Raw genomic sequence first — 21,039 nt, 5'->3', positions numbered from 1 at the left:
GGCGTATTTTCTTCTCTCCTTGTGATACATTTGCCTAAAACACATGCGATGGACACAATAGATTTCTCCACGAACATTTGTTGCACGACATACGTATGTATATGTGGCTGTGGCATATTTCTTGTCTTTGCCACTTGTGCTATGTTTTAGCTAAGTCAGTCAATGCATGAAATATTTCTCTGTGAACACTCGCTGCACTATTTTATATGTATATTTCACACTAAACCATATGCAATATAAAACACTATCACATGATTCCATCCCAACCTCGTCTATTATTCCCGACTCTATGGCGTATGTGACCGCCTGTTTCCAGAGTGACTGTTGCATATCTTTATGGCGTGCATAATGCCTGCTATGGTAGGTCAGTTATTTCACCAATCCAGGCACTATATGTTTCACAAATATAAGTATTGGCTTCACTATATATAGGTAAAATACCAACATCATTTATGGGCAGGGTGAAGCAGAGTGGAAACCCCGTTATAACAAACCACACTCCTGCCTGTAGGATTAACGGCTGATAATGGGCACACAATCACAATACAGTATTTCAATAATGGCTTCTGCCTCGTGTGGGAGGGGGAAATGGATGGTTTAAAGGGACACTGACAGCTGCGCTACTCTCCTTCCCGGCTGGTCGTGAGATACTGAGATATTTCTGCTACGCATTGTCTCATCAGAACAGTCACAGTGTTGCCAAATGCTTACCTCAGAGAAGAGATGCACACACTGGAACGCACCAAAATTTGACGCAAATTGGACGAAAACTTTTCTTTTGACGGCATTTTTTCTGCTTAGGAACGTGATTCGCGTGACTGTGCTTCTTTGTAACGAACTACGTGGAATGCGAATCGGGTGACTGTGCCTGAGAGGGTTAACGCAATTTTTCTCCATTTTTCTAAGGTTCTGTTCTTACTCATCTCATACACATCTAAGTTTATCAGTTACAGTTCAAGTTGTTGGTAATAATGATATAATAATAATAATAATAATAATAATATTAATATTAATAATAAATAATCCATCCAACATCCAATCCAATGTTGCCCCATGAGGAGCATAGGAGCCCAGGGCTAGGCAAGTTGGTCCTGACATTCAAGATGAGAATGACCAGCCTCACTCATCCCTGAGTGGCATTATGTGAGCAATACACCCCAACCACCCTTTGGATATAAACCTTCACCAGCTCAATCCAATTGGAGCGCCTTAATTACCCACTAAACCACCAGGCGCCAAAATTTGGTTATATGGTTACCACCCAGCGTAGCAAATGATTTCCTGGTGTACAGGAAATCATTTGGCTTGTCACTCAGTGTAGAGTCACCCACAGGCAAAATGAAGAGGAAAGAATGAAGGAAAGAAAGACAGAAGAGTGAGTGTAAAGTCACCCGTAAGCAGAAGGACGAGGAGAGAATGAAGGAACGAAAGACAAAAGAGGATGGAAGGAAATAAGGATGGAGGAGAGGAAAGGGTATACACCCAAGAGCAGCACTACATTGCGTGAGTGGATGGTGAGTGCCCCCAACTACCACAAAATAATAATAATAATAATAATAATAATAATAATAATAATAAAATAATAATACGGTAATAATAATAGTAATTCTTTATTCCAGACAAGTACAGTACAGAGATTACCATACTGGAGTCCCTATTTAAAAAGGTTTTGCATTGTAAGACAGTGCACATTTTTAGTATTTGCATTCACAGGAATGCTTCAGTAGTACAAAACTGTGCCCAGTAACATTAATTTCACAGCAAAAACAGATAAATAACTTACAGCCTTTTGTGCAGTTAAGGAGCAGGTCACAGACAGAGTACCCTACACTACTGTGCCTGTATCCTGGAAGTGTATGCTATGCTTGTACTTTGCAGTGATTTAATTATGCTATTGACGGAGAACTTGAGGCTCGGAGTGATTTTGTATACTGGTGTTCTAGTAAGAGACTGACAGCAATGAATGTTTAGGAAAGAGCATAGCAGAAACTTACTTTCATATTTTGAAAGTTCAAGAAACATCTTTTATATACTGTATTATGGTAAGAAATTTATAACCCATGTAAGGTGGATTTCTTGTAGTTCTTGACTGTATTAATGTGCTTTGGTACACTTGTTTTATACAGTATTGAAATTACTTCCAAAAGAAGTTTTGAGTCTCAGTCTACCATTAATTTTTCATTATGTAACACTTTATATGACTTGTATATGTTCAGAAAGAGTTTTCAGACTTCTAGTATTGCTTTGTAAGAACATTGTGTTTCATTTCCAACTGAAAGTGTGTTTAGGAGAAAAATAGCCATGAGGATGGGCTTATATGATGGCTCTTGACACATTCTCATTATACTTACAGATAACCTGTTTAAGACCACCTGAGATTCTAGTTTTCTAAACCTGTCAACTTAAAAGATCTCTCATAAACTCATAAATTGAATTAAATGTTTAATATTAACCAGAATCAAGTATGAAAAATGTCCACCGGCTTATGAGGTAAAAGCTGCATTTCATCATCATCACCCAAATTTCCATGGTCATATAAGATGGAGAGAGCTCACCCACTAGACCACTTGGGTTTAAAGAATCAGAGAATCTGACAGCAACTGCTGGACCAGTACTAGGATTAATTGTAGCTAGGGAAGAAGTTAATGCTTTCTTTAAGAAGCAAAGTGGATTGTTTTTTCCATAATTATTCTTGGTCACTTTCATCTTAATGTCTGGGCAGATTAGCCAAGCCCCAGGTCCTTACACCCCTGATGGGGCAATTTCAGATTAGGTGATGAATAGATTAATTCAATTTGAAACCAGTAGATGAGTTTATTCTGCTCGAGGAAGATGTCAGGCGGTGAAGGGATTAATGTCCGCTATTACAGTATCTAACCTATCCAGTTCAAAAGGTCAGTCTTAAGGTAAATAGAATTGTGTGGAATAGTATGAGCCAGATATAAAATATACCATCAGATTGAAGGGGTTAATGAACCTCATGTCCAGTCTTCTGATAAAATTTTGGCTAATACAAGTATTTAAAAATGCCAATTTTCTGTAAGATTTGATCTTGTAATTATTTAAGGAGTGGAGAGATGCAGAAATTTTCTTTAACAGATCACAATAGGAAAAATCCATGGTTGTTTAGTTGTGTGATCTTTGGAAAAAGACCTTAGAGTAAATATTTTCCTGTTCTATGGATGCCCCAGGATGTCAGAGCTTTAAAGTGGATGCCCCTGAATGTGTTTGACTTCATTATGTAAATTGTGCTCACATTCATATCAGTAACACCAGGTATACAAAAGATACCCTGAATCCAAAAGCTCTTGAGAATCTGCATAAAGGGCTTTGACAGCTAAATAAGAATATGATTGGGTGGTAAGTTGGAGAGGGGGTGGAATGAGAAAGTGTTAAGCACCCAGATAGAAATCCAGATTTAAGTCCCATTTATACACTGACAGTGTTGTCTTATAAGTCTGGTATTTTTTAAATGTTAATTCATAATATAATATCCAGTGTATTGGGTTACTTTAACACCATGAGAATTGTATACAGTACACCCTCAGTATAATGAACTAACTGGTACCAGACCCTTGACATTAAAACCGAACACCATGCTGTTCGGTAATTTCCCAGGCTATCATGGCCTTTACTGAACAAAGATCATTAAATATAGAGCATCATTCGGTTGTACATTTGTACACAATAACAGCTAGGTCTTAGTGGCTCTTTTTCTCTATAAATGCTCTTTTTACAAACGTTTGTTTATTCTTACCTTTCAAGAAGTACTTGCACTGAAAATAAAGACTGCAAGTAGGTCTTGGACAAATCTATGTTTGTTCATCATGCCACACTGGTCGGTGTTTCCCACACATCCATTCTTTTGCTGAACAGAATTTCTTAAATGAACATAACGTTTGGCCAGCTCAAGGTAGTCATTAGAACCAAAATTTGTCAAAAGAGGGTTCAGTATATCGAGGGTGTACAGTACTGTGTAATGTACAATGATGTCATTATTGTACATGAAATAAACTTCAGGTAAAATATGATTTCTTGGAAGACAGAAGGCATTAAACACAAGTTTCTGTAAAAGTACAGTTCCCTCTCTGACAACTCAAAAGTACACGTGGCAGAGTTGTAGTACTGTTATAAATGTATGAATGGATTCATGAATCCATCTGCACAGTTCACACAGGGTGTATTCATTCACACAGTTATTCTAGCGTTGCCAAAAATCACAAACCATGTGTTTTTACAAACCCAAACCCTGTGTTTTTACTCTCCTTGAATTAGTCTCTCATAATATTTTATAACTCATTAATAAAACTCTCCTATCTCCACACTGGACAGAAACATGGGAGTGTAGAGAGGATGAGGTACGTTGTGGAGGGGAGGAGCCAACCCCTTGCCTACCCTCGTGGCTGCGGTGTGATGGTCAGCCTGACTGTGCTGATCACTCCGATGAGGTTAACTGCACCGCCACCTGTAAAGGTAGTGAGTTTCGATGTCCTGAGGGATGGTGCATCCCTCTTGCACGGACTTGTGATGGGCGTCGTGATTGTCATGGTGGCGAGGATGAACAAGATTGTGGTTAGTATACATATTCTGCCTGTGAATGTAGAAAATATGTAGTAGCATGCATTAAGAAGAGTATCATATATCTGACACTGATTATTTGCATTAGGAGCCTGTAGTGACAGTACTGCTAGAAATCACTTGCTTAGTTTCATGGAAAATAGATATAAGCTACATTAGCTGTTCAGCAATCCATCCAGTTATGTCAGTGCTTTTACAACATACTGCTTCAAGTACAGTAGTTCTTATTCAGTCTTGTGAATAATTTCTCCAGAACACTTGTAATTTTCTCTCTGACCTTAGGTTGGTGTGGAATTGATGAGTGGGAGTGCAATGTAGGAGGATGTGTGCCCACCTTCCGGCTATGTGATGGGCTTCGCCATTGTCAAGATGGCTCTGATGAATGGCACTGTGTCAGGATTGAGAACACTACACGACAGTTAGAAGTCAGGTTTGTACCAATGATTTTAATTATTTTTTATTTATTTATTTATTTTTATGTATGCGGTAGTGTACTGACTGTTACTTGCTAAAATGGGCACAGATACACTGTAGTATAAATCACCAAGTTGGCTCAGTCTGAAACTGAGCTGCTATCCATTCAACAACAGTCGGTAAACCAAGAAGTTTCCCATAGTCTTATAATGTAGTACAGGCATCCCTCGATATCCGGCACCCCAGTAACTGAACACTCGCTACATTGAACAAAAGAAATTGGGGAACATTCCCACAATCCTAACGCCATTGATTTGCCAGCCCGAACACTCCACCGTTCCCCAGGTTTGAAATGAGAGCATCTGAACACGGATGTGGTGGTGTGTGTGGGTTTTCCTGTCCTCCCTCCATTGCCCCGCTTCTCTTCCCCCGCCACTCTCAGCACTGCCAGGGGTGTCTCCCTCCCCGTCCACCCACCCTCCCCTGTCCCCACTTGTCTTCCTCTCTTCCTCCCTGTCCCCTTGCCCTTCCCCACCCCCGTTTGTGTCCCTCTCCATCTTCCCTCCCTCCCCCACCCCTGCTTGTCTCCCTCCCCATCCCTCCACCCTCCCCCACCCCCGCTTACCGCGCTGCCTGCCTGCCACACTTGACATCTACTCTCCCATTCTCGTTGTGTCTGTTGCCCTGAATACATCTCAGCACCGCACCTCCCACCGCCTTACCTTCCTGCATTTGATGTTTGATGTCTCATTTTTTAGCAGTAGTGTTGTTTATGAGGATAATAACATCACCTATGGTGTTTTTGTGTCAGTGTCTATGGATTAAGGTGTATGACAGTTTGGATTCTGCCTGGAGCACATCTCTGGCTTTTCTTCAGTATCTTCCAGGGAAAATTGCTTTGATATCTGGCAACTTGCTGTTTAAAACACTCTCACCAGTACACAGCACCAATGGATATCAGGGTATGCCTCTATATTACATTTTGGACATAGGCCACAGCCCATTTCCTGAAAACCAGCACTTCTCCCATATACTGCACCACCACATACATCCCATATCACATTTACCCTCTAAAACTAGAGGTATGCCCTTGTAACAACTACCTGATACTGTAATTACCAAACAAACTAGACAGCATGCCACTAATTACTGTGATACAGAAATTAGCAATCTAATGTTTGATTTTGATGACCAGTGTATAACTCAAATGTGTGTGTGTGTGTGTGTGTTTTAATTACTGTATATTTGTTTCCTAAAGTTGGATGTGTTAGCTTTGAGTCAAGCAAAGATGAAAGGGAAAGGTGAGTCTAAGATTGGAAGTGTGAATGGAAGATTGTCAGGTGTTGATAGAGTAAGGGCGAGAGAAGGTGTGGCCTTGTTAGTGAGCCTGGAAGTGAAGCAGTGTGTGATTGAATGGAAGGAGGTGTCATGGAGACTGATGTGGGTGAAAGCGAAATCTGAATGTGAGTTGTGGGTATTTGTGAGTGCCTATGGGCGTGGTAGCAAAAGGGGTGCAGAAGAGAGGGAGTCCTTCTGGAATGATGTTTATGAGGGTCTGCAGAGTTTTGGAGCAAATGTGAATGTGCTAATGATGGGAGATCTGAATGCTAGAGTGGGAAATGTAGCAGTTGAAGGTGTAGTTGGTCTGCACGGTGTGCTTTGAAGAAATGAAAATGGGAAATGAATGATAGGGATGTGTGTTGAGCGAGAGATGGTGATTGAAAATACCTTGTTTTAGAAGAAAGATATTTATAAGTATACATGGGTGAGACAGGAGGGTGGAAGGGTTGTTGATAGAGCATTGATGGACTTTGTGGTTGTGTCCAGGAATGTAATAGGAGGATTGTTGGATGTGAGAGTTTTGAGAGAGGAGGGTGGAGGTATGTCTGACCACTACCTGGTGGAGGGAAAGTTGATAGTAAGTAAGAGATGGGTGAGAGCTAGGAGAGTTAGGTGTGGTAGGAAGGTTTTGAAAGTGAGTGAGTTGGATAAATGAGAAAATGATAGAGTTTCAGGAGAAATTGAAAGATGAGTGGAACACAGTGAAATATCAAGAGAATGGCAGTGTGGAGGAGGAATAGCAGTTGTTTAAGAGTGCTGTGGTGGGGCATTCGGAAGAGGTGTGTCGTGTGAGACGAGTGGGTGGTGGTGTACGAAACGGAAGTGAATGGTGGTGCGAGGAAGTATGGCTGTGGCTGAAAAGAGACGTGCATATGAAGTGTGGCTGCAGAGGAAGGATGAGGTGTCCTATGAGAGGTATGAGGAATAGGGCGAGAAGGGCTGTGCGTGATGCTGAAGTGGCAGCAGATGAGAGGTGGGGTAGGCAGTTGACTGGAAATTTTCAACAGAATAAGAAAATGCTTTGCAAGGTGAAAAGGGTGCAAAAGGGAGAGTCTGGGAAGGAAGAGCGAAGAAAAAGAAGGGGATGGAAGGATGTTTTCTGAGATGGATGCAGTAAGGAAGAGATGGGCGGAGTATTTTGAAATATTGTTAAATGTAGAGGGGGAAGGGAGGCTGAGATTGTGGCAGATGGAAGGATGCAAGGAGTAAATGCACTGGGAGAGTTGAATGATTCTTTGATCACGATGGAGGAAGTGCAGGAGGCAGTAAATGAGATGAAAACAGGGAAAGCTGCAGATATGGATGGGTGTGCTATGGAATGCCTGAAAGGTGGCAGAGCGACTGTTGTTGATTGGTTAGTAAGATTGTTAAATGTGTGTTTTGTGAGAGGTATGGTGCCAGTTGGCTGGACAAGCGCTTGTGTGGCCCCGTTGTATAAAGGTAAGGGTGATAACTATGAATGTACTAGCTTTAGGGGTATAAGTCTGTTGAGTGTTGCAGGTAAGGTGTATGGTAGAGTGTTAATTAACCCGCCGTGTGCCAGCTATTTTTAGTCGTTGGTCACCCCTGTGCTGGCCATTTTTTGACTTTTTTTTATTGGATAAAATGATAGATTTTGATGTGAAAACAATGGATTTCACCATTAAAATACTCACCAAAGCTCAGAAACGGGTTTTATTGAGTCCTGCATACTTGTATACAGGTATTCCCGTTCTCTCACGTTTGCCACATAGGTGAGAGAAAGCCATTTTCTATGTAAGGCAGACTCAGGTATTTATGTTGGGAAGGTATAGCAATGTTCAGTACACTTTTCTGATTACTTATTACTTCAACATCTGTCACAATTTGCGTGTCTGACTCACTGTGAATGCATTGTCTTACAGTTACTTGAAGATAGGTACAACCTGACTTCACTATGAACAGTCCTGGCACTTACAGGAAGGTATTTACAGCTTGACATCACTCTGTATAGTTCTTACACTTACAAAAAATATTTACAACTTGATTTCACTATGTATAGTCCCTTCACTTATGTGAAAATATTTACAACATTCCTTCACTATGTACAGCACTGGGTGAGGCACACAGGCAGAGTAAGGCAGAGCGAGTGTGAGGGGGGAGTGAGTGGGTGTATGGCCTTGACTGCCTTGAGCATGATAGAGGAACAGTTAACATACATGCCTGCCAAAATATACCCACAAATCTTGAAAAATGTGGTCACAGTGAATATTTTAATTTTAAACCATTTTAAAATGGCACTGGCACTGACTGCAGATTTTTGTTAGACCATTTTAAAATGGCACTGGCACACGGCGGGTTATAAGAGTTAGAGAGGGTACAGAGGGAGTGACTGGTGATGAGCAGTGTGGCTTTAGGAGAGGGAGGGGATGCATGGATCAGGTGTTTGCTCTGAGACAGGTGTGTGAAAAGTATTTAGCAAAAGGTAAGGATGTGTTTTGGTCGTTCATGGATTTAGAGAAAGCGTATGATAAAATTGATAGAGTGGCTTTGTTGACTGTTTTAAAGTTGAATGGACTTGATGGTAGGTTGCTAAAAGAAGTGAATAGTTTTTATGTAAATAGTAGAGTGTGTGTGAGAGCGGGAAATACTGTGAGTGATTGGTTTCCCATGAGAGTGGGGCTGTGGCAGGGATGTGTGATGTCACCTTGGTTGTTTAATATTTATATGGATGGTGTTGTAAGGGAGGTGAATGCAAGAGTGTTAGGTGGAGGATTGAGTCTGGTGAATGCTGATGGTAGAGAGTGGAATCTGAATCAGTTGCTGTTTGCAGATGATACTGCACTGGTGGCTGATTCAGAGGAGAGATTGAGACATTTGATAGAGGAGTTTGGAAGGGTGTGTGACTGGAGGAAATTGAGAGTAAATGAAAATAAGAATAAATTGATGAAATGTACGAGGTTGGTAGACGTAGGAGGATGAATATATTTTTGAATGGTGAGTTGCTTAACCCGCCGCATGCCAGTGTCGTTTTAAAATGATCTGACATAATTCCATGGCCAGTGCTAGTGTCGTTTTTAAACGGTCTAAAATAAAAACTTCACTGTGACCGCATTTTTCAAGATTCGCGGGTAAAAACTGGCAGGCATGTAAGGTAATTGTTCCTCTACCATCCCTCAGGCTGTCAAGGCCATACACTCACTTACTCCCCCCCTCACGCTCGCTCTGCCTCACTCTGCCTGTGTGCCTCACCCGGTGCTGTACATAGTGAAGGCATTTTGTAAATAATTTCATGTAAGTGTAAGTTGTAAATATTTTCTTGTAAGTGTAAGGACTATACCCTGTATAGTGGAGTCAAGTTGTAAATACCTTCTAGTAAGTGCCAGGACTGTACAGTACGTAATGAAGTCAGGTTGTACCTATCTTCAAAGTGTAAGATAATGCTTTCACAGTAAGAAAGACACGCAAATTGTAATAGATGCTGAAGTAATAAGTAATCAGAAAAGTGTACTGAACATTGCTATACCCTCCCAACATAAATACCTGAGTATACCTTCATAGAAAACGGCTTTCTCACACATATATGGTGAGAGTGAGAGAGCGGCTATACTGTACCTGTACATGAGTATGCAGGACTCAATAAAACTGATTTCCGAGCCTCGGTGAGCATTTTAATGGTGAAATTCGTTGTTTCCACATCAAAATCTATCATTTTAGCCCCCCCCCCAAAAAAAAGGTCAAAAAATGGCCAACACTGGGGTGACCCATAGGGCTAAAAATAGCAGGCACGTGGTGGGTTGAGGAAGTAGAGTGTTTTAAGTATTTAGGGTCACATGTTACTGTGGATGGAAGAATAGATGCAGAAGTGAAGTTTAGTATGAATGAAATAGGAAAGGTGCTGGGAGGGATGAAAAAAGTGTTAGATGTCATTCTCTTAGAATGGATGTAAAGGGAAGGCTGCATGAGGGTGTTGTGGTATCGACTGCATTCTGTGGGGCTGAAACATGGAATATGGGTGGAGCAGAGAGAAAAAGTTTGAATGTAATGGAGATAAGATGTCTGAGGAGTATGTGTGGAGTGACACGTATGGATAGAGTGAGAAATGATGAAGTGCGAAGGAGAACTGGAGGTGTGTGGGAGATGGCTGATCGAGTTGAGCAGAGGGCGTTACGATGGTTTGGGCTTATGAAGAGAATGGATGATGAGCAATTGGTGAAAAAGATAACTGGATTGGATTTGAGAGGTGTAAGGCTGAGAGGAAAACCATGAATAGGATGAATGGATAGTGTGAAGAGAGCTCTGGATGCAAGAGGGATGTCTTTTGAGCAAGGAAGAGTGGCTGTGCATGATAGAGATGATTGGAGAGAAATTGTGAATGAATAAATGATGACGCAGCCCTGAAGGAATATTCTCCCGCATTTGGTCTGATCAGGTCAGGTGCGGGTAAGGGGATTGGTCCATTATGATGCGGCAGGGGTAAACTAGCTCTGCTGTCAGACCCTGATGCGGATGTCACTGATTGCACTGCGCAGTTGACTCTTGTGTGTGATGTGGTTCGGTGAGGATCTGTCCCTTCTCCTCCTGGGGCTGTGATGCGAATGAATGTGTTTGTGTGCATGAGTAAATTGGGAGTGTGTCGTCCTGTCTTGGCTACCTACCTTTGTTTGGGGGGAAGCAGCCTAAGTATATACAGTGAGTGTATATATATATATATATATATATATATATACACATACAGTCATCCCTCTACTATCCGATGTAATAGAGCCAAAGACATGTCAGGAAAGTGGTCCCGTCCGGAAAGTGGGTTATCTGCTATTGGTAATCATTATGAAGCACTTTAAGTGGTTAGAAGGTTTATTTAATGTTATAACTTACAAATACAGGTCTGCACAGCAAAACTTCAACACACAAATACGTAAACACAAGGCAACATTCCGACACTGATTGGTTTCGGGACCATCACAACAATAACAAGACAATTCGCCGTCATTAATGAAGACAGCTATGGGTGACGCTAAAATATAATTCAAAGGCAACTACATCAAGGAAGAAACAAGTTAATTTGTGACTAAAGGTGCAACTAATAAATAATATCCAAAGCCTATGCTATTGAACATAGACTTTGATGGATCCCACTGAAATATAGTTAATAAAGTATTAATTAATAATAAGTATACTTATAAAAGTATTGATTAATTAATAATAAGTATATTTATAGAATGATGGGGATTCGTCCAGGGTATGAATTGTCCTGACGGGAAATCAGCCATGTTTTGACGGGGATATGTTTGACGGCGAATTGACTTGACACCGATCATGGGTAATCATATAAATCAGGTTAACTGGTTACAAGGCATTATTTAATGCTTTAACTTTATTTAAGTGCTGTAACTTTCAAGTACATACCAGAACAGTCAATATTTAACTTGCAAATACAGTACTGTGGAAAAGCAGTACAGCAAGTATTTAACGAATAAAGAGAAAAGGCAATATTCCGACGCCTATCATGTAACCTGGTTATAAGACTATTTCTTGCTAACGTTATTAATAATACTTTAACCTGCACATAAACTTACCAGAGCAGTAATGTAAACATTTAACTTACAAATATAGTACTGTGGAAAAGCAGGACAGGATCACGTGATCAAAACAAACCGTGCCTGGTGCTGCGTTGATGTTCGAGATTTTGCCTTTCAAAGGCCGCCTCTCTTGCGTAAATTTATAGTTTTCACAATGGTTCTTTAATCTTACGTTGTCTTATACATATTCCAGCACTTACCGCATATAATTGCGAGCATGTTCGGTGAGAACATGGTCGGGGCAAGCTTGCTGTGTGTATGTATATATATATATATATATATATACACAGTAGGAACCCATAGACCATGAGTTCAGAGTACGTGATCCTCATTCTACGTGAGGACCTATTTTTTTATCGAATTTTAGTGTATTTTTTAATAGTGACGGGAATTGAACTCGTAACAGGCAAGACAGCAGCGAAGAGTGGCCCAAATCTGGGATTTACCCTGAGCATGCGACATTGCCACCCCAGGAAGCGCCAACCACCAGCGATGGAGAGTGGAGACTTGTTGATGAGCCATTTCCTGGGGAGGATCAAGAGGATAATGTTATGTCTGAGGTGTCAGAAATGGACTTTGAAGGGTTTATGAACGAAGTGAGTGCATTAGCTAGTGAAAGTGTCGAAAGTGCTGGTGACTAGAATGGTGAGGAAGGTGGTGTGTCGAGTGGTGCAGGAGTTGCACACAATGGTTCTGAGACAATTCACCGTCAGACAATTCCTCGTCAAAACATGGACGATTCCCCATCAGTATACTTAGTATTAATTATTCTATCTATCTATTGCCAGACGCCTCAATCCCATTTGGGGTGGCCACAAACAGATAGCCTCCACGTCGCCCTGTCCCCTGCCATTTCACTGCCCCGCTCCCAACTCACATCCCCCTCTCTCATATACCTCACCACCCCATCCCTCCATCTCATCCTCGGCCTCCACCTCACTCACATACACTCTCTTCGTCAGTCTTTCACCCTCCATCCTCTCCACTTGGCCAAACCACCTCAGTGTATTCCTCCTAACGCTTCCTATCACATCCACATCCACACCACAACGCTTCTTTATATCCTCATTTGTCAGCCTGTCTCTCCATGTGACTCCACAGGCTCCTCTTAAATAACTTATTTCCACTGCTCTCACTCTTGACTTGTGTCCTTCCAACAACATCCAAGCTTCACTTCCATACGTTAGAGTTGGTATGACAATACTGTCATGTAGTAACTTTTTCACTTCCATGCTCACTTCCCTGCTTCTTATCACTGCTTTCAAGGAGCCAGCAACCTTTCTTCCCTGCTGTACCCTTTCAAGCACTTTATCCTCCAAACCTCCATCCTTACTCATCACACTACCCAAGTACTTAAACTTACTCACATTTTCCAATTCCTCACCATCCAACCTCGCTGTACTTTCACTGACTTCACCTCTCTCAAAGACCATCACTTTACTCTTCCCTACATTCACCTTTAGATTTCGTTTCTTACACACTCTCCCAAACTCATCCACCAAGCCTTGCAACTCTCCTTAGTCTTCATTCAACAACACAGTATCATCTGCAAACAACAGCACAGGGAGTTTCCAAACACTGCCCTCTCACCAGGGCCACACCAACATCTGCTACCCTACCTTGTACCTCTTTTATTATCCCATCCATGTACAGATTGAACAACCATGGAGACATTACACATCCCTGTTTCAATCCAACCTTCAAAGAGAAAAATTCACTCAGTTCACCATCCACACACACTGCAGCCTTAACACCATCATACATACTCTTCACAGCATTCAGCAACTTCCCATCTACTCCATATATTTTTCATACTTTCCACAATCCTTGTCTATCCACCTGTCATATGCTTTCTCCAAATCCATGAAAGCCGCATACAACTTCTTTCCCTTCTCTAGAAACTTTTCCACTAAAGATCTAAGAATGAATATCTGATCTACACAACCTCTTCCCTTCCTAAAGCCTCCCTGTTCTTCTCCATCTAATTTCTCTGTTCTTTCTCTAACTCTGTCAGTAAGTATCCTGCCATACACCTTTTTAATTATTCAATACTTTAATAACTATATTTCAGGGGATCCATAAAAGTCAGTGTTCAGTAGCGTAAGCTTTGGATATTATTTATTAGTTGCACCTTTAGTCAATATTGACTAAAGGTGCAACTAATAAATAATATCCAAAGCCTACATTGTTGAACATAGACTTTGATGGTTATTAAAATATTGATTAGTTAATAATAAATATACTGTATTTATAGAATGACGGGGAATTGTCCAGGGTGCGAAGTGTCATGACGGAATTGTCCATGTTTTGAGGGGGAATTGTCTGACGGCGAATTCTCTCCTGCACCACTCGACACACCACCTTCCACACCACTCTCATCACCAGCACTTTCGACATTTTCACTAGCTAATGCACTCACTTCGTTCATAAACCCTTCAAAGTCTATTTCTGACACCTCAGACATTGCATCATCCTCTTGATCCTCCCCAGGAAATGGCTTATAAACAAGACTCCACTCTCCATCACTGGTGGTTTAATTAACTTGTTTCTTCCTTGCTGTAGTCACCTTTGAATTATTCTAGCATCACCCAAGCTGTCTTCATTAATGACAGTGAATTGTCTTGCTATTGTTGTGACGGTGAATTGACGATGCCGAAATGTCCTGAAACCAGGTGAAGCAGGAGACAGTTCGCCTGTTGTCCTCTTGGGTTAAGGTGAGCAACCATATTCTTGTTGGTTTAGTTAAGCCATATCCTTGTTTGTTTAGTTAAGCCATATCCTTGTTGGTTTACTTAAGCCATATCCTTGTTGACTTAGTAAAGCCATAATCTTGTTGGTTTACTTTATCTTAGGTAATATGTCTTAGATAGTTTCCCTGTACAGTACAGTACTTAGGTCTGAAAGGAGTCTCAAGGGTTGCCCATGAAGGGGGTTGCCGCCCATATGTAATTTTTCCCATAAGTTTATGTATTCAGAGTACGCGAATTCCTAGTACGCGACATCCTCTGCCGCCCATATAGGCGCATACTAAGGGGATGTACTGTGTGTGTATATATATATATATATATATATATATATATATATATATATATATATCTATCTATCTATCTATCTATATACCTAGGCTGCTTCCCCCAAGGAAAGGGAGGTAGCCGAGACAGGACGACTCACTCTCCATTTACTCATCCATTCAAACACATTCATATATATATATATATATATATATATATATATATACAGTCGGCACAGTGAAAGTCTGGACCCTCTATTTCGCACCATATATTTGGTAGGGTCCAAGAAATATTGTAGGAATATTCCTGTAGTCGGTGGATTTTTTTTTTCTGGTGGCTTCTAGCAACTTTACAGGCTTAACACGACATGCTGTGAGTTTATGAGCTCAGTGCCTGCCTGACTTTAGATGGAAAAGCACGTCAGATTTTCTTGTCCTGCTTGGCCCTTGTTAATTTCAAAGCTCCCGTTCTCACACCCTCCTCTGCCTTAGTGAATCATTGGAGATGGGTCCCAAGCCACTAACTGATGTAGAAAAAGCCCAAATTTTAACTATGAGATAGGAAAATGTAAAAATTAAGGAGAGGCTTCAGTGCAGCAGTACGGCTTGGGATCTTGAAGTCTTTCTGAAGTTGATGCTGTATGGTTCTTTCAGACACATCTTTCAGCAATTCTGGGTACATATCTTTCAGTTGTCTAGCAGTCAAACGTGGGTCTTTTATCACATCTTGCTTCAGTAACCTGTCTGTAGTTGGTGATGTCTTCCTTTTAGGTCCTAGCCTGTCTTTATGTTGGAGAATTCTGTTTTTTGGCAGATGGCGGGCAGCAGCGAGGAGTGCCATAACGGTAGATTTTCCTCGCCCAGTTCGATTACAAATATCCTTAATTTTTACATTTTCCTCTCTCATAGTTAAACTTTGGGCTTTTTCTACATCAGTTAGTGGCTTGGGACCCATCTCCAATGATTCACTAAGGCAAAGGAGAGATTTGAAATTAACAAGGGCCAGGCAGGACAAGGAAATATGACGTACATTCCTATCCAAAGGCAGGCAGGCACTGAGCTCATAAACTCACAGCATGTGGTGTTAAGCCTGTAAAGTTGCTAGAAGCCACTAGAAAAAAAATCCACCAACTACAGGAATTTTCCTACAATATTTCTTGGACACTACCAAATATATGGTGCGAATTAGAGGGTCCAGACTTCCATTGCGCCAACTGTGTATACATATATATATATGTGTGTGTGTGTGTGTGTGTGTGTGTGTATATATATACAGTAAAACCTCAATAAATTGACCCTGCAGAAGGCAGAATTTCTGGTAAGTTTAACTCTGACAGAGGTGTGACTTGGTGTTTATTCAAAGGGTTAAATTTTAGTTTATTTTATTACAAGTGCTACATTTTAGTTTGATTGATTGTAAAGTGAGGTAAGTAAGTGCAGAACTTTACATAATTAAGTAACTGTTGCACCCTCCTCCTGTGCAACCTCCTGTCCTAGCCTAGCCTATAACATTCACTAATTTTTTTTTAACTGTTTATTTTTGTTGCTTTATAGAGGCTTCTTTAGTTCAGTGTTAATAAACAAGTAATCATATATGATTCGCGAGTATTGGGGGGTAATATAGATTGTTTTTTGCAGTTTCCAGTTAGTTGGAAAATTTGGTAAGTCAGACTACCCTAGAGCCCCATATAGTTCGAATTGTGAAGGGTTCACTGTATATATAGATAGATAGATATAGTTAGATAGATAGATAGAGACATAGAGATACAGTAAAAGTCCATTAATCCGAATGGCAGTGGACTGCGAATCATTCGGATCATCAGATTTTTCGAATTTTTGGGTGGGACCCCTAAGACACTTAATTTCATGTTTAAACTGAAATTTTACCGAATGGATCACTTTTCAGTCATTCATAATACAATATGGCACATATTAACATTACGTATGATACACATTTTTTTCTTAACCCCACACCCGTGGGCTGTCACTACCGTGACTTGTTACATAATTATCATATTGCGGGGCGTCACTTCTGTGATCCAGGGATTTTTTTAAATCGCCTGAGTTTTCAAGTGCAGTCTTGTATCATCTATCAGTGCTGCCAGTGTGTAGCTATAGTCAGTGCTGCTAATGCCACTAGTACTTGCATCCAGTGTTACCAATTTAGCCATTTTTCTGTGTTTGCCTCACCTCCCCATCTCCCCTCCCTTACCCCCTCCCCCGCCAAGCTACAGCCTGGCTGCACAACGCGACTCCCAGCCAGTTTTTTCCATTCGCTTTTTCCATTGAAATGTGCCCTGTGCCCTATTCTCATACTAAAAAATATATATAAAAAAGGGAAAAGGCTAATTGATACTGCCATTGGCCATGAAGTAGCTAATTTATCACCTTGCAACACCCCACATGCACTTGGTTGCTAATTTTCCCTGTTCATTACCCATTGAAATGTCCCTTATGACCTATTCTTATGCTAAAAAATATATTAAAAAAAAAAGGGAAAAGGCTAAGTGATACTTCCATTGACCTGGAAGTAGCTGGTTTATCGTGTATTGTCTAGATTTCCTGCTATCCCCGCAGGAGGGGCACGGCGCGGTCCAGCCATCCCCACGGGTAAGGGGTTAATAATGTGTTGCTGAAGACACGAACTGTAATTGGTAAATTAAGAGATGGGTTGCTTAACTCACCAGTAATGTGTAGTGTTGAAAACAGCAGTTGTAGGCAGGTAAATCCAATTAGAGTAAGTCCAGGGTTAATAATAATACGCACGTATTGTAAAAACCTAATGGGCATAGAACTAACCACTCAGAATCACTTGGGAAAACAATAAAAAGAAAGCTCTGGATTCAGTTTTTTGAAGCAGTGCAATTAATAGCTCCACACCATGCAGAACTGTTGCAGTTTCTTGCCATTACCAATACCAATTACACAGAAATACTTAAAAATCAAAAGCTTTAGAATCTGACACTAACAATATCAAGTATGCCCACGCAGCGCCCTTGTTGTCGATTCGCACATGCGCAAATGCCAAAGTGGTTATTTGTTTAAAGGAGTTGCCAGTCCATGCATTACCTGATCCATGACCACACCATTCAGCACTTCAGCGCATTTGGTCCAGTTTTAATTTTTTAATTTTTATTTTTTTACTTTTGAAGTTTTTGTCAGCCTTCTTAAAAAATTCGGATTATTAGGATTTTTGGATTATCCGTGTTCGGATTAATGGACATTTACTGTATGTATATATATATATATATATATATATATATATATTATATATATATCATCATCATCATCATCATCATCATCGTCAGCCATTTGAGTGTCCACTGCAGGACCGACCTGTCCCGACCAAAGTGGGAACAATACAGCCTATGTATCTCTACCTAGAGGCTTAGGCACTCTGGTAGAGATTGTATGTAGGGTGAGAAGTGCTTGTAAGTGTAATTGTAGTATTGGAGTGGCTTTGGATATGTGTGTAGTCTGTGAAACAAGTGTAATCGGCCCACACAAGCCGACTGGGTGTAAGCATACTTTATAGTATGCGACACTGGTTCAACCACAGTACCCCTTATGTCCACCAAAACAGTACGTGGCCGGAAGAACACTCCCAAAGTTTATTACCCTGGTGGGGTGCGAACCCTCGTTCTTCCATGTATGGAAATTCACACTTTACCACTATACCACAGAGGCTCTGTCTGTCTGTCTGTCTGTCTGTCTCTCTCTCTCTCTCTCTCTCTCTCTCTATTGCATGGAATGTGTTTATAGTTATCTAGTATGAGGGTTTAGGAATCAGAAACCTTCTAGGAATGATTTTTTTTCTCTCTCTCTCTCCATCATAGGACCTTTCTGCGAGTTAGAACTTCACATTATTCAGGACTGACCAGAGTCCCTGTTAGTCCACCACAGCAAGGTTATATTTCTTACCCTATTCACTGTATACAGTCCACACACAGTCCTTAGTTGTCCCATTTTCACTGCTCATACTTTTATCTTTTCATTCTCATGCCATATGAAAGAGTCACAGTTATATATTAATGTGGGCACTAGCATATCTCCATGCTGTCTTCTTGAAGCCTCAACACTGAGACCTCTTCTTAGTATCAGGGCCTTCATAGGTCCAGCCACCATCCTTCTTTTTGCCACTTTGGTTTCCACTTCCTTTGCATACATACTTCTTCTGTTACTGCACCAAGGTACTGAAATCCCATCAGCTCAAGTCTCCATCCATTCACTGGCATTTCATAATGAGAGTCATTTTCTCTTGAAAGAAGAGAGAGAAAAAATGCTTTACCTGTATCTTCATTTACTTTTAAATCATGCCACTTACAGACATTAACTAAACTGTCCCAGTCTGCAAAGTTTCTTTACCCTGTTAGCGAGCAACCCGATATCGTCTGCATACTGCAGATATGAGACACTCCACCCTTCTCTGTTAATCATTATTACTATAATCACCTTCCCCACCTCTCGGTTATGAAGTCCAGCAATTTCAGATTTAGACTTAGTTGAAAGTTCTCTTCTATAATAATGATAAAAAGAAAAAAAGCATTATGAGTGAGTTAGCTATAAGCCCATGTTATATGATGTTACCATGAGTTTCATATGTTTTATGATCTTTTAACTTTGTGTACAGGAGTGAAGAGAACCGGTGGATGGCAGTGTGTGGTGAGGGATGGACAAGTCAGTGGAGTGATAGGGTTTGTGAGCAGATTGGAGCAGGGTCATCACTCAGCACAGAAGTGAGACGGGTGGTGGAAGCTGTACCACGACCCCGAGTCAAACTGGCACAGAAGGCTTCAACTCACACCCTCACACCACTGCAGTACTTCTTAAAGAGTGACTGCTCGAGTGACACTCTTGTTCATCTTTCCTGTGATGAACATAGTAAGTAATTTTTATTCCTACATATCTATTTCATGGATCCTTCTCCAGTGAAGCACATATATTGTGCAGGCTGTGGTATAGTTAGTTGTTCACTGGAGATTTTTCTGAGTTGAAGATTTGTACATTCTATCTATCTATCTATTGCCAGACGCCTCAATCCCATTTGGGGTGGCCACAAACAAATCGCCTCCAAGTCGCCCTGTCCCACGCCATTTCACTGCCCTGATCCCAACTCACACCCCCCTCTCTCATATACCTCTCCACTCCATCCCTCCATCTCATCCTCGGCCTCCCCCTCCCTCTTCCCCCCTCCACCTCACTCACATACACTCTCTTCGTCAGTCTTTCACCCTCCATCCTCTCCACATGGCCAAACCACCTCAGTGTGTTCCTCATAACGGTTCCCATCACATCCACATCCACACCACAACGCTTCTTTATATCCTCATTTATCAGCCTGTCTCTCCATGTGACTCCACAGGCTCCTCTTAAATAACTCATTTCCACTGCTCTCACTCTTGACTTGTGTCCTTCCAACAACATCCAAGCTTCACTTCCATACGTTAGAGTTGGTATCACAATACTGTCATGTAGTAACTTTTTCACTTCCCTGTTTCTTTATCACTGCTTTCAAAGAACCAGCAACCTTTCTTCCCTATTGTACCCCTTCATGCACTTAACCCTCCAAACCTCCATCCTTACTCATCACACTACCCAAGTACTTAAACATACTCACATTTTCCAGTTCCTCACCATCCAACCTCGCTGTACATTCACTGACTTCACCTCTCTCAAAGGCCATCACTTTACTCTTCCCTACATTCACCTTTAGATTCCGTTTCTTACACACTCTCCCAAACCATCCACCAAGCCTTGCAGCTCCCCTTCGTCTTCACTCAACAACACAGTATCATCTGCAAACAACAGTACAGGGAGTTTCCAAACACTATCCTCTCTCACCAGGGCCACTCCAACATCCACTACCCTACCTTGTACCTCTTTTATTACCCCATCCATGTACAGATTGAACAACCATGGAGACATGACACTTCCCTGTTTCAACCCAACTTTCAAAGAGAAAAATTCACTTAGTTCACCATCCACACGCACTGCAGCCTTCGCACCATCGTACATAGCCTTCACAGCATTCAACAACTTCCCATCTACTCCATATATTCTTAATACTTTCCACAATCCTTGTCTATCCACCCTGTCATATGCTTTCTCCAAATCCATGAAAGCTGCATACAACTTCTTTCCCTTCTCTAGAAACTT

The 21,039-nt window shown here is 41.1% G+C and overlaps 1 protein-coding gene across 1 annotated transcript in view; it reads left to right on the top strand.

Moving 5' to 3' along the window:
* The window catches only part of LOC145401301 (uncharacterized), a 459,641-nt gene that overhangs the window by 412,305 nt on the left and 26,297 nt on the right, over positions 1–21,039 (top strand). Inside the window, exons 18-20 of the mRNA XM_080273632.1 lie at positions 4,333–4,572; positions 4,861–5,008; positions 19,514–19,764. Coding sequence (XP_080129758.1) covers positions 4,333–4,572; positions 4,861–5,008; positions 19,514–19,764 — 639 coding nt within the window. The remainder of the gene's footprint in view (positions 1–4,332; positions 4,573–4,860; positions 5,009–19,513; positions 19,765–21,039) is intronic.

Source organism: Coenobita brevimanus, chromosome 6, assembly GCF_032717465.1.
Source record: "Coenobita brevimanus isolate Jiangsu-jjx chromosome 6, ASM3271746v2, whole genome shotgun sequence".
Taxonomy (NCBI): domain Eukaryota; kingdom Metazoa; phylum Arthropoda; class Malacostraca; order Decapoda; family Coenobitidae; genus Coenobita; species Coenobita brevimanus.
The sequence above is the reverse complement of the archived record's forward strand: the minus strand, read 5'-3'. Positions and strand labels throughout refer to the sequence as shown.